The sequence below is a fragment of the Pezoporus flaviventris genome, unplaced genomic scaffold, assembly GCF_033815535.1.
Source record: "Pezoporus flaviventris isolate CSIRO_AGI_PZ_B2104156 unplaced genomic scaffold, CSIRO_AGI_Pfla_v1 ptg000016l, whole genome shotgun sequence".
Classification (NCBI taxonomy): domain Eukaryota; kingdom Metazoa; phylum Chordata; class Aves; order Psittaciformes; family Psittacidae; genus Pezoporus; species Pezoporus flaviventris.
Genome location: NW_026892564.1, coordinates 11,699,385 through 11,712,709, shown reverse-complemented (window position 1 = coordinate 11,712,709; position 13,325 = coordinate 11,699,385). Strand labels below are relative to the sequence as shown.

General features: G+C 36.8%; 1 protein-coding gene across 2 annotated transcripts in view; it reads left to right on the top strand.

The window, feature by feature from the left end:
• Nucleotides 1-13,325, top strand: part of LGR5 (leucine rich repeat containing G protein-coupled receptor 5) — an 89,949-nt gene that overhangs the window by 28,810 nt on the left and 47,814 nt on the right. For both annotated transcript variants that reach the window (XM_061454793.1, XM_061454792.1), the window contains exon 2: nt 8,667-8,738. In XM_061454793.1, coding sequence (XP_061310777.1) covers nt 8,667-8,738 — 72 coding nt within the window. The remainder of the gene's footprint in view (nt 1-8,666; nt 8,739-13,325) is intronic.

Here is a 13,325-nt window from a genome sequence, read left to right as displayed (position 1 = left end):
ACATATCCAGAGAAGGGCAAAGAAGCTGGTGACGGATCTGGAGAGCAAGTCTGATGAAGAGCGGCTGAGGGAACTGGAGTTGTTTAGTCTGGAAAAAAGGAGGCTCAGGGAAGACCTGAATGGAGGTTGTAGCAAGGTGGGTGTCGGGTCTGTTCTCCCAAGTAGCAAACGATAGGACAAGAGGAATTGGCCTCAAGCTCCGCCAAGTAAGGTTTAAATTGGATATTAGAAAAAAAATCTCTTTCACAAAAGGGCTGTCAAGCACTGGAACAGGCTGCCCATGGAAGTAGTGGAATCACTATCTCTGGAAGTGTTTAAAAGGTGTGTAGATGTGACACCAAGGGACATGGTCTAATGGTGGACTTGGCAGTGTTAGATTAATAGCTGGAGTCAGTGACTCAAAAGATCTTCAAGTTTTTTTCCAACCCAAATGATTCTATGATTGAACACCAGTGCATAGGAAAATAGGAATCTGTAGAGTAAGAGTAGTGAAGAAGCTAACCAGAATTTTACTGAAAACTCCTCTGAGGTTAAAAAGAGCAGTTGGGATCAAAGAGGTGGACTCTTGTCTTTGCTGAATGACATTTTTGCCATTTCCTTCTCCAGTCCAGAATTTCACCCAGTCCAGAGTATGTGTATTTTGCAGGGACACACTCTGGGAATACAGAGCTGATAAAAATGACAACTGCTAAATTACATCACACAAAGGAGCATTGTGCAGAGACCCTGCATTGTGAAATTTTGAAGTTAGTCATAGCATCATCCTTCTGTACCTGGGATAATTAGTCTTTCCGAGAGCACCTGATGTGGTAATGTAACTTCCAGCACTGGACCCAGCTCACTCGTCAGTACCTCAGGGAACTTTGCACTGTGTAATGTAGGATATATATTTCCTGCTCTAAATGCAGGTGTGTTGTGCACAGATTTCCAGATACCCAGACTTACACCATCACTGTTAGAATGTGTTAGTAACAGATGCTCTCAAAGCTGTTTGCATTTTCATTCTTCCAGTCCATGCTGTGGAACTTAGTTGAGGCAAATTAAGATGAGCAAAATAATTAACTTACTGTGTATCTTGTTATGAATGAAATCAGGGTAACCCTGGTTCATTTCTACTCTAAGCAGTCTCACTGAAGTAATACTGGATATTTTGGTGACGATGAGTTTTAAAATGTGTTGTGTAACATGTAATCTATGCTGTGCGTAACTTCCAGTTGAGCCCACAATACTTGATTTGGGAAGTCTGTACTTTATGATTTTAGGATTGTATTTGTAGTCTGCCTACACTGAGATATATTTTGAATTAGACTCTGCTGTAGTGAAGGTGTAGTATGCTAACAAGCAAACTATGCTGTGCTTTTTGTGAATGCTCTCCTCACATATAAATTACTATAATTTAGGAACAACTTCATTGAATTCACAGGAATGAAATTATAGACCTGGAATTAGAAGAAAATTGGCCTTCCAGTTTAAAATGGATGAATGTGTCCATCCAGGGGAAAAAATAAAAAAAAAAAAGAAAATAAAACAAGGTGCTTTCCTGTTTTTTTTGTAATTTTTTTAACAAATAGTTGTAAAAGCTATTTACAGCTTCTAGAATTGCAGAAAACATCCTGAAACTAAGAGAGACCAGGGTTTGGGTTTTTCTCCCGGACTTGGTCACTTCTAATAAATATTTCTCAATTTAACTCTACTGTTCTTCATCAAAAATAAGATAAACAATATGTGATAAACAAACAGGTAATGATGAAAAACAGACCAAACATTCTAGTAGTTGTCCTCATAATTTACAATAAAAATGGATATTTTTTTCTGTTATGTATTCAGTATTTGAACAAGATGAATTGTGTCTGCAGTACTTGCATAGTTCATTCGAATTAGTGCAGCAGAAAGAAGTAATAACTCACAAAGTTAAATAATACTGATGCAGTCTGTGGGCATGGGAGAAAGAGGAATTCCATTCAGTCCTCTTTTAATTGCTCCTGCTGGCTTCTGTATTATGAAATATTTTTTTAGTTATTTAAGCTTTAAAATATGTGAGTTGAGTACAGTAAATGATTGACATGTTGGAATGTTTTTGTTACTTACCCTGGTAATTATTACTTAGCAAACTGAGTCTTCATGCCAAATGAACAGCCATGAATCAACTTTGAAAGTAAATGGATAATTTCATGTAGGGAGCATCGTGAATTTGACATACAAAAAAAGCAGAGAGCCAGAATCTTTGTACCTAAAATGAAATGTCAGGTACTTGTCAGATTAATTCAGCACTGTGTGTGTTTGATCTGATCTTTGATCTTTACTTTCTTTTTGACCTTAATTGTTTGCTCTGCCCTGCTCCCTCTGCTGGAGTCTTGGATAAACTGAATGGCAAAATTGTTTCCTGAAAAGATTAATCATGCACGTACTTGTTTGCTTTACAAATGTTCTGCAGCCTAGATTTAAGTAAGTCTTTGATGGCTGTTTATATGACAGAATTGCCTACTAGATTCAGGAATAATGCATGCTGTTTAAAATGACTTTGTTATAGAGCTTCTGCAATAATAATCCATATTTTTCCATCTGTGACATTAGAAGAACCCACTGGCCGGTGTTGGGAGTGCAGAATTTTGGTCAAAGCATTTTGTTAGCTCGTGTTGAATCCAGACATGGTTATCAGCCTGGTTTGCTAGGATCTGATGTTTAGTATTCTCCCAGTGGGTTATGGGCCAGTACACAACAGACAGAGACAGAGCCCTGCTGACCTTTTGAAGCTTCCCTACATTCAAGGCACCTGATCCTTCCCGTCAATATGTATTTGCAGTTGCAGTGTAAGCAAAATGCGCTGCTGGAACAAGCACCACTGGTGTGCCAAGGAAAGGAAGGACAGTGTTATGAGGTAATGGGACTACTTTACATTTACTTGTGTAAAGCATTTTGTGAGGTGCACAGGTGCACATAATTTCACTGCAGGGTCTATTCTCATGTGGCCACCCAACATCATTTGCTTTTTGCAGGGCATGTTTTAGTACAAGGTGTAGGATCTCTAGAAACAATAAACTTCAATGTCAAGTAACAGAAATCTTCTGTAAAAAATGTGTAAGAAGTAATCCTGGTTTAGCCTTGCATCCCTTCTTTATTAATTTTTAAAAATAATGGAACAGGATACATTGATGATAATTTGCTGTTACAAATAATATTACATGGGATAATTGATTTTTAGATATTTAATTTAGCGTTTGTCTTTATGAACGTGAAGAAGGGCAGAAATATCCATGCTGTTGCCACTTGTTATTTACTGTGAATACCTTGATAGAGAGATTGCCTGCTCCGTATAATGTCTATTATAACTCTCTTTACTGCTTCTTCCTGCAAATCTACCACTTTTTTCCTGGAAATTTTCCAAACACAAAGATGCAGTGCTTCAAATGTGAATCATTTAGTGGAAATGTACATATTATTCATAGTTTTCTAGAGACCTTCAAAGAACCACAGATGAAGTTTGAAGCTAGTTGTGAGAAGAAATACTATGATTTAATTGTCAGGAAGCACTTAAATGCTTACTTATGCATGCTTATACTCTGCCCTGTGCTGCTCTGCATGGGTGTACTAAGCATACAAATTCATGACTACCAATTTTCATATTGATTTTGGAAGATAATATAATCTAGGACCATTAAAATGAAAATAGAAAATATGGTCATTGTTTTCTGAGGCTATTGGCAGTTTTTACATCACCATTTGGAAAACCAATGTAAATGCCACGGGGCGAACAGTGTGAGCTCATGAAAAGGGTACTGCACAAGTCATCAGCATTTGGTTTCTCCATGGTGTGTAACCCGCTATTTGACTGTGAGCATGTCACTTTGCCATTAGGTGTCTTAGTTTCCCTTCTGTAAAATGATGGTAATTATTATTCTATTTATTTACTGAGGCCATTGAATGAAAACATGCTGTAGAAATTTATTTGTAAGAAATAGGAATTGCTACTACAGTGTTGGCAAATAGATCTCTCTACTTGAAGTAGCTGTAGCAGATGAAGTTATTTTTAATATCCATAGTGAATCATTTGTGTTACTAGATGGCGTGCATTCAATAGCTAGCATAGTCATCCATCAGAGAGTAAATTATTCTACAAAATTCATTGTCTTTAAAACTGTATTATTATATTAGTCCTGCAATGGGCAGACAGTTTGTACAATTCAGTATAATAGAAGTTGAGCATAGTAGTAGATTAACAGGTCGGTGAAAGCCAATAGAAGCCTTGTGTATATCCCAAGATAGATTTTTGTTCTCCTTTAAAAGGCATAAATATAATACGGAAAACGGATCCTCCAAGATGAATAGTCACTGAAACATCTCTTGCAATAACAGCTAATAACAGGTTAGTAACTTGGCCTGCAGTCTCATCTACTGTATGTTAAGAGCTAGTTCACTTAATTTTTTTTCTGGCTTTTGAGAATTCATTGTGAACTACTAACTCTTCAGATGGTAACTGAACATTTTCCCAGCATGTATATGCACGGACAACAAAATTGGAGAGGAGAGAGCCCTGTTGTATTTGCCTTCTTGGACTCTGTTTTGCAAGTGCTTAGAAATTGCCCATATAGTCATGAAGAAAAAACAGATGCGTGGTGCACTTTGCAATATTTCCTGTTCTTCAAAGATTTCATCGCACATAGGATTCCCTTTGCAAGTCACCAGAGGGATGGCATGGTGATTGATGGGCACAGAGTATAATTGAGATATTATTATAGTGAGCTATGTTGGCATTGCAATCATTGAAGCAAAAATTTTTATCTTTTGAAAAGGTATAAGTTTCATTTGCAGTTATGTTACTTTTACAGCCAGCAGTTAGAAAGAGGGTGCAGGAGTGCCGGTGGGAGAACAGGTAGTATGTTCATGTGGCTGTTCAAAATAGTGTATCACCTTTCCAGCACAGTATGTCAGCTTGTGGTGCAGGTAGCTTTCATAAAAGTAGATCTGGTACTATTGCTGTTTACATTAGGAGCGTTTTAAAACTCAGAGTATACTCTTACAGTGCTGCTCTTACTGATTTCAGTGGTGTTTGCATGTGCTGTGGTATTGTGATATAGGAGTAGTTCTGTTACACTAGTTTATTTAAAGATTTTCATTATGCTAATAACCGTTCAGTTTTTCATCACTGTAGCTTGTAAGAGTCTACCAAATTTGACTAGAAATGTTTGCAGTTTCAGCTGATTTCTTCCAAGTATACATGTACAGGCACACAAAGGAAATTGAGGAATGGATCTGATATAAAATCAGAACCATTCCACTGAGGATAGTTAAAAGATCTAGTACTTTGGTTTTAACATTTTTCAGCATTACACTACAAATTCTGATGTGCAAGCAATTGCAATCAGCAAATTGCTGATTTTGACAGGCTAACGCTGAAAGGAGAAATCAGAATACCCATTCGATGCACTTTTTGGAAAGAAACCATTGCAGGTACACGACAAAAGACATACCCATTACAGTTGTTACTGTTCTTCATAGTAGTAATATGTAAGCCTAGAATTTACCGACTAGCTCTTCCTGGCTGTTAGCTATGCTTGATCAAGGTAAGAGCCATAAATCTCATTCTAGCTATGTCTTCTTAGCAATATGGTCCAAAGGCTGGCATGTTTGCCGAGAATCACCTTTATTTGAAGAACTGCAAGGAATGTCTGCTCAGCAGCCTGAACTTGCAGTATTGCTCACATGAGACCCAGCAACTGATTTCATTCCATTAACTTTTTGTTTCACTTCTTTGAACATCCCCTCAGAATATCTGTGCTTCATGAAACTTCTCTCATAAGTCCCTTAGTTACTCCAGTGAACAAAAATTGGATTAAATGCATCCATGGTGATTGTGACCCAAAAGCGTATTCTGAATCTATAACCTGTAAGCACAGATGAACTGCTTTGCCAGTGAAAGCAATGTGAGGTTTTTAGGGAGAAATAATGTCACCTCTTTAGCCAACTGGTACAGCTGGAAGAATTAGAGAGTTTTGATTTTTTGTGCCTGAAAGTTACTTAGCTTTTCCAGCTGCATCAGCTAGCCTCATCAGAGATATTGCTTCTCTCTACAGTATTCTCCCTTATATTCTTAAACCCTTCTAGCTACAATAGTAACACATCACTGACATAGACTGGAATGGCCTGTGTATTAGTTACCAGTGTGTTAAAAACTGATTTGGATAGATGTTATTGAACAAATTTGGACATAATCCCTGAGCATATTTAAAAGACGTGATGGTGTAGTGGTGGACTTGATAGTGTTAGGTTAATGGTTGGACTTGATGATCGTGTGGGTGTTTTCCAACCTAAATGATTCTGTGATTCTATGAAATATGCATAGGTAATGTTTAGTAGTTCTGTTGCATAAAAACAACCTTGTACTTTATATCCCAATAAAAGAATAATCTGGAAAAAAAAGGAACCTGTCTAAGAGAATTAGATTATTTAACTGGTAGGTATAGAAAGAGCTAGCAGTTGCTAGCTGAGGGGGGAAAAAAGAGGTTCTCCATCACGTGTTGTGGAACCCATACTTTACCACGAGTGGAGTCCAAAAAGGACGCTAGGATTTGGAGTTCACTATTGGCCCCCACCTGTGGGGTCTAAAGATGTTTTTGAGAAAAGTGTGTGTGATTTTCTCATTGTACATCAAAGCGCATAATGAAAGCCACCTTCTCTTCTTCAGATCCTTTTAGGCTATTGGGGTCTGGTCTGTATATTGTTTGTGACTTGGTGTCATCATGGGGTCCTGTGGGTGATACAAGCAGACAAGTACTACCTACTAGAAATTCATATGCAAGAAAAAGGCTTAAGGTTTCCCTGGTCAGGCAGAGCAGTGGTTGGTGCTGCCTTGAGCAGTGGTTAATGCTGGCTATGTAGAATGACCTAAATGTCTGTCTCTCTGAAGATAAATCACTCCCATCTTCCACCAAGGCTGCTTTTTTAAGTCTAAAATGTGATTTGGTATGTTTACAAAAAAAACTTTAAGACATGTTGAAAATCTCACAATTAAAATGATACTGTTAAAATATTGAGCTTATCTTAATACTCAGTAGTATATGATTCACTACGTGCATGAGGGGTTTTTTTGCCAAATAAATCCATGGGTTTGTTCCTTTGCCAGAATAAATCCTTTGAGCCTTTATCAAACTGAAATGGTAATAACCTGCTAAACAGTATGAAAGAATTTGGGTGATAAAATAAAGACTGAATTTAATAAGTACACGGTTCTCAAATTATACCTTGATTTTGAAGTGAATGTGGAGACCTTACCCAACAGTGATTTGATAATTGTTGTAAAGTATTAACACATTTCCTTTATTTCAGAATCTCTATGTGAAGCATGTTTTTAAATTATACATTTTAAAATTCAGCAAAAGATCAAACATCAAAATTAACTATGCTGACTAAAAGCATATATTCTGTAATGTGAAACAGACTGTGAGTAATAAGAACTAGATGGAATAGGAATAAGATGTCTACCCACCACCATACAGATAACTTATTTACCTTGTAAGCTCTCAACAGCTGGAAGAAATAAAGTTATCTAAATACTACCCAAAGTAGCTGGAAGCTGTAAGCACCACTACAAATATATATATATATATATATACACACACACACATATATATGTTTAAATAGTGGGGAGTTTTAAATTATCACATAATGTCTGCATAAAATATGCAGGTCTAATACTTTTATTGTAACGGTCTACTGGAATTTTGATGTAGTTGCGTAAATCATATCTTCCACACAATTTTATTATGCAGTCTGTTTACAGTTTTTACACTTAATGCAAAGCAATTATAGTGATACTGTGGGGCATGGGGAAGATAATGGAAAACAATGAAAAAGCATGTTAAGAATAAAAAGGTATTATATGAAATTTAGTCTAAAACATAGCTTGAATGAACCCTGACAGAGCTGATATGGTTGCCTGTTTCCTGTGCCAGGAACTACCAAGGAACCCCACCAGGAAGTGTGCTACAGAGCAGGATCACATTACACCCTTGTTTTATGGTTCATTTCACTTATTTAATGCAATTTGAGTACCTGCAAAAAAAGAGCACTCTAAAAAGGGGATGTTTATTATTTGAAAATATGTGATTTCTTTGACTCAAGTAACTTGGGTTCTGGGAACAGCTGATGTGCCTAATGTAAGGCAAGGCAAATCAGTACAACCGTGCCGCAGGTTGTACAGCAAAAGAAACATGTTTCTGTATTCATGAAATGTAAAGAATGATGAAGGTAGTTTGTATCTGTACACTTCTGCCTCTGTACTTTAGTCAACCAACTGTGCTACAGTACTACAACAACAAAAATCGTAGTAGTTTTTCTTTACTACTCCAAGTAAATTTTAATACAGAACAGTGGTTTATTAAAGTTATGTAGAATAAAAGGGTTGTTTAGTGTTCCAGCTGATTTATAGGTCATGATGAAACATTCCAAAATTCTTGGAAACACGGAACACACTACAGCCTATATTTGGTTTGACAAAGCTGTGTTCATATGAAGGAAAAATGTTTAATGTGCTAACTAGATAATGATTCATCAGTTCTGGCAGAGGAACTAATTTTTGTTAATGTAGTACTTAAAAATGTGTGGAATGAACAGCTGGATACCACAGTTGTGGCATGCTGTATTAAGTCTCTGTCTGTTTTCCCCTATAGTGATCTCAGTATGAACAACATTACTAAGCTGCCCTCAAACCCTGTGCACAATCTCCGCTTCCTGGAAGAGCTGTAAGTATCATTGTATCCTTGATGAGCATAGTTAGCACTAGACACATTCCTGTGTTTGTCTCTAATACTTACTGTGGGAACCAGATAAAACAGTGCAGGAAAGCTGTCAGCTTGATACTTCTGGCACATGCGGAAACACTTAGTTGAAAAAAAAACAATTGCTTGTGATTCTGGAAATGAACTTATAAAAGAGTTACCGTGAAGCTACAACTTCTCTAAGCAGAGACAGAGCCAAACAAATTAAAATTTTTAAACAAGGGCAGTTTAAAAGAACTGGATTGCTTTTTGGAAATAGTTAAGCAGCAGGATATTAAAAGTTTGAATACTGGCTCATGTTTATTAAAATCGCAAGTAAAGCTATAATCAAAACCAAAACCTGCTGCCTCGTTCTGCTTGTGTCAAGGACAATTGAGTCCACATTTCATAGTATCAAGGCTTCTTGTCCTAATCACTTTTAATTACTGTTTCCTTACCCTTAAATTTAGCATCCCTGAAGGCTGACTGTAAAATGCAGAATCCTGCAAAAAGCTTAGTTAAGCTATCTATCTAGTACATTCACTGAGGGGAAAAAGTACACTGCAAAAACTAGCTAATCAAGCACAACATCAAAAGGGGAATGCTCGTTTGAAGTGATGGTGACTAATCAAAAGTGAAAAGTATTGTGCATTCATGAGACCTGGATTTGGCTGTGACCCTAGTTATAATGGCCCAGGCTTAAAAGAAAATTCAGATTCCTGAGGAGTGATGAAGACTCTGTAACTGATGCACCATAGGTTGTGTGGGAAAAAGCTGGTACCCACAATTTGCATGTATATCTCTAAAAGTTGATTAAAAGAATTGTCTAGGCATCCAGCCTCTTATGAAATGTGGTTTATAAGCTTTTAAAAGCGAAAGCCTCCTTTTTTTATAACATGTTTGGCTCCTAACACGCCATAAAACCCATGTAAGATATGCAAAGTCATGGTGCTGCCCTTCTTGTAAAACCATGGTCTATTTTAAGCAATGAAGTTTGTACAGTCCTCTGTAATTTAGGTGGGTATTGCACTGACAACTTTTGGTGTCCTTGTCAACACTCATTTGAATTTTGCTGTCTGGTCTATGAAAAAAAAAAAAAATTAGAAAAAAACCTAATCTATTTGTAATGCTGTCTTTGAACTGTACTCTGTTCGCAGGCTGATTTTCCTTTCCTGTCTTTCTTACTTTTTTTACTGGCATCACTTGTATTAGAAAGCATTATTGCTTTGAGATCTCTCTCTTCCTTTAATTCCTAGTTTTCTTTGGTTTTCATTGTCTGTATTGCTGTTGGTGCAACTTTCAAGTATCATACAGATACGGACATAACATAACATCACACACAAGTACTAACAGTATCAAGTGCTTATGAAATGAATTATGCCACAAAGACCTTGCTTATGGATTTTTGCATCATGTTCATGTTTGCTTGTCTAATCTCTTGTCAACTGTAATAACCCTACTAAAAACTTCCAAAGAAAGATTTCTCTCCAGCCATTAAAGAGGGAAAAAAAAAAAAAGAAAAACTAACGCGTGAGCTTTTCCTGCAAGGAAATTCTAATACATTAAGCGAAGTTACCTTCACTCCTTCATTTTACAGCCTAAAGTTAGATGACCCAAATAAGTAAGACTCATGTCGCTGTTTGAGAAACTGTTCAGCAGTCAACTTCATCTTACTGATCAAGACCTTTGGTAGTGTTCTTACCTTATTCTTGGTTTGGGCCTATGTTTTCCACCAGAAATATTAAACTGCAATCCTTATAACCCTCCTCCAATTTAAGTAATTCCATTCCTTCATTACTGGTAGTACCAAAAAAATATTTATTTATTCACTATGTTCTGTTTTACATATATGCAGTCAGCTTCTCCATTCATTTCACACAAGCCAATAATTTCCATTTCTCATTAATTGTGATGCTGTTTTATGAAACCCTTCCAGTTTATATTCACTTTTCAAATAAGCATAGGAAAAGTAAGCCTTTGAAGAGCTGAGGCAACTGATTACCTTGATGCTAATTCAAACCCATTGTGCTGAGAGAGTCTTTGGTGCTCAGAGGCATGTAATACATTTCAGTCTAGTATTACATAGAAAAAGGTATAGATAATAGAAAGAGAACTGGATATTGAATTTTTAAGGAGGGGGTAACAGTCATTTGTAGTTCCTGTGCTCCCCTGTGTTAATTTCTGAGCAGCGATTGTACACATGAAAATTATTTTGCCACATGATTTTTATTCCTGGCTTAATCTGGGAATTCATAGGACTACAGAACAGTTTAGATTGGAAGGGTTCTTAAGATCATCCACTTCCAACCCCCATGCCACAGGCAGGGACACCCTCCATTATATCAGGTTGCTCAAAGTCCCATCCAACCTGACCTTGAACACTGACAGGGATGGGGCAGCCACAGCTTCTCTGGGCAACTTGTGCAAGTGCCTCACCACCCTCACAGTAAAGAATTTCTTCCTAATACCTAGTCTAAATCTCCCCTCTTTCAGTTTAAAGCCATTCCCCCTTGTCCTATCCCTACATTCCCTTTTAAATTCCCTCTCTGGCTTTCTCGTAGGCCCCCTTTAGCTGCTGGAAGGTTGCTAAAGGGTCTCTCCAAAGCCTTCTCTTTCCAGGCTGAAGAACCCAACTCAGCCTGTCTTCATAGGAAAGGTGCTCCATCCCTCTGATCATCTTTCTGGCCCTCCTCTGGACTCTCTCCAAAAATTTGTGTTTTGGTTATGTGTTTTAGTTAAAGGCACCTATTGTAAAAGATAACTTAGGCCATACTACAGACATTGTAAAATAAGATTTTACGAGATCTTTATACCAAAGCAATGTTTCCATGAAATTAAAATGCATCTTAGAAATGTCTATCTGCTTTTTGAAATACAACTACACTGGGAGCTTAAAATGTTTTTTTTTTGGGCGGGGTTTTTTAGTGCTGGAAAAAAGAGTTAATTAATCCTTTTATTGGAGGTCTGGTTCAGAAACGTGATAAAAGTTAACAATTGATCCCACTGAGTTTTAGCTTAGATCTTACGTCCTACATGCTTGGTTTGGCAATAATTGTAAGTCATTACCCCAAAATAACTGGGGTAATGGGCAGTTATTTTGACAGTTAAATGACAGTTAAACCAGTTGTTTTGACTCTAAAGCAAGGATGTATAAGCCAGGTTCCTGATCTTCTAGGCTCAATTTGATCCACTCTTCTAGGCAAGGTTAGACACTTTTGCAAGCAGCATTCTTGCAATCCTGATGATCATGCTCTTTATTTATCCTTAACCAAAGACTTTGATCACTGAAGTGCAACATACTGAAACTATGCTGTATTTTTGAAGTGCAAGTTCCTCTAAAAACTTTGGAAAACCTCATGGTACTTTGCATACTGAACTGTTCTAGCTCCTAAAATGTTTAGTTTGGAGCAAGATCTTCTATTTGTGAAAATGATGGTCATTTCAGGCCCCATTTTTTCTTGAAGTGCATATGATGGAACTCCCAGCAAGAAAGAAATATGCTTCAGCTGCTTGATTATCAGCAAGTTGCTCTGCATGAACTTGTACCAGACCATTAAGTCAAATTCTTCATTATAAATTCAAAATAACTGCAGATATTTATCAGTATGCCTGAATCCAAGACTCAGTCTCATATGGAGGATGTGTAAATGCATGTCATTCTACAATATGTGTAGAATGGCTGTATTAATAGATCAGTAAATCAGCATAATCCATGAAAAAAAGGGTTTTTAAAAAAGTGTGAGGAATTACCGAGGGTGGGAATTCTAAGCTTTTAAGAGGCAGCTACATATGAGTGTAGACATATCATCTTATGATTAGGAACACTTCAAAGCAGTGCCTGAAACTGTTTTATTTTCTAGATTAATGTCTCTATGAGGAGCGAGGAAGAAAGCCAATAATAATTTCAAACTATTTGAGTCAGACCAAACTGCAGATATCTCCAACTAGATATATTTCTACACATACATGCATATGCACATGCATAAATATATGCACACACCCCCACACATGCACATATATAAGGCTTTAATTTTCATTTTAAACACAGAAAAATTCTACAGATAAGGAAAACTCCAAGTGATTTTTAGTACTTTGCTATTTTTCAGCAACTTAAAATAGGCATTTTAGTAAAACAGCAACAAAGGACTTTTTTCTTACAATTATTTTACCTACAGAGTAAACCAGTTCCAAATAAATTTCACTTCACAAAAGCAAGCAATGAAGCCACCATCAATTAATTGTAACCTACCTACAGGTGCAAGAAAGTTTACTGATGACCATGTTATTTCCTAAAAGAACCTTGAAGGCAATTAAATGTATATACAAAGTTTTTCAGATTGATCATGGTATTTTTATAGCAGTTACCTAGGCAGTGTCTTTAAAAGTGCATCTTACTACAATACTGAAGTGCAGAATTACAGATACAGTATGTATGAGATATATCATGTAAATCTTACCATGATTTGTGTGGAAATCCCTTTACACCACAGAAGTGGTCAATAGGCCACTATATACATGAAAATGAAGTCCTAAATTACCAGGCATAATCCATTACCATCTGTTCTTATTTAT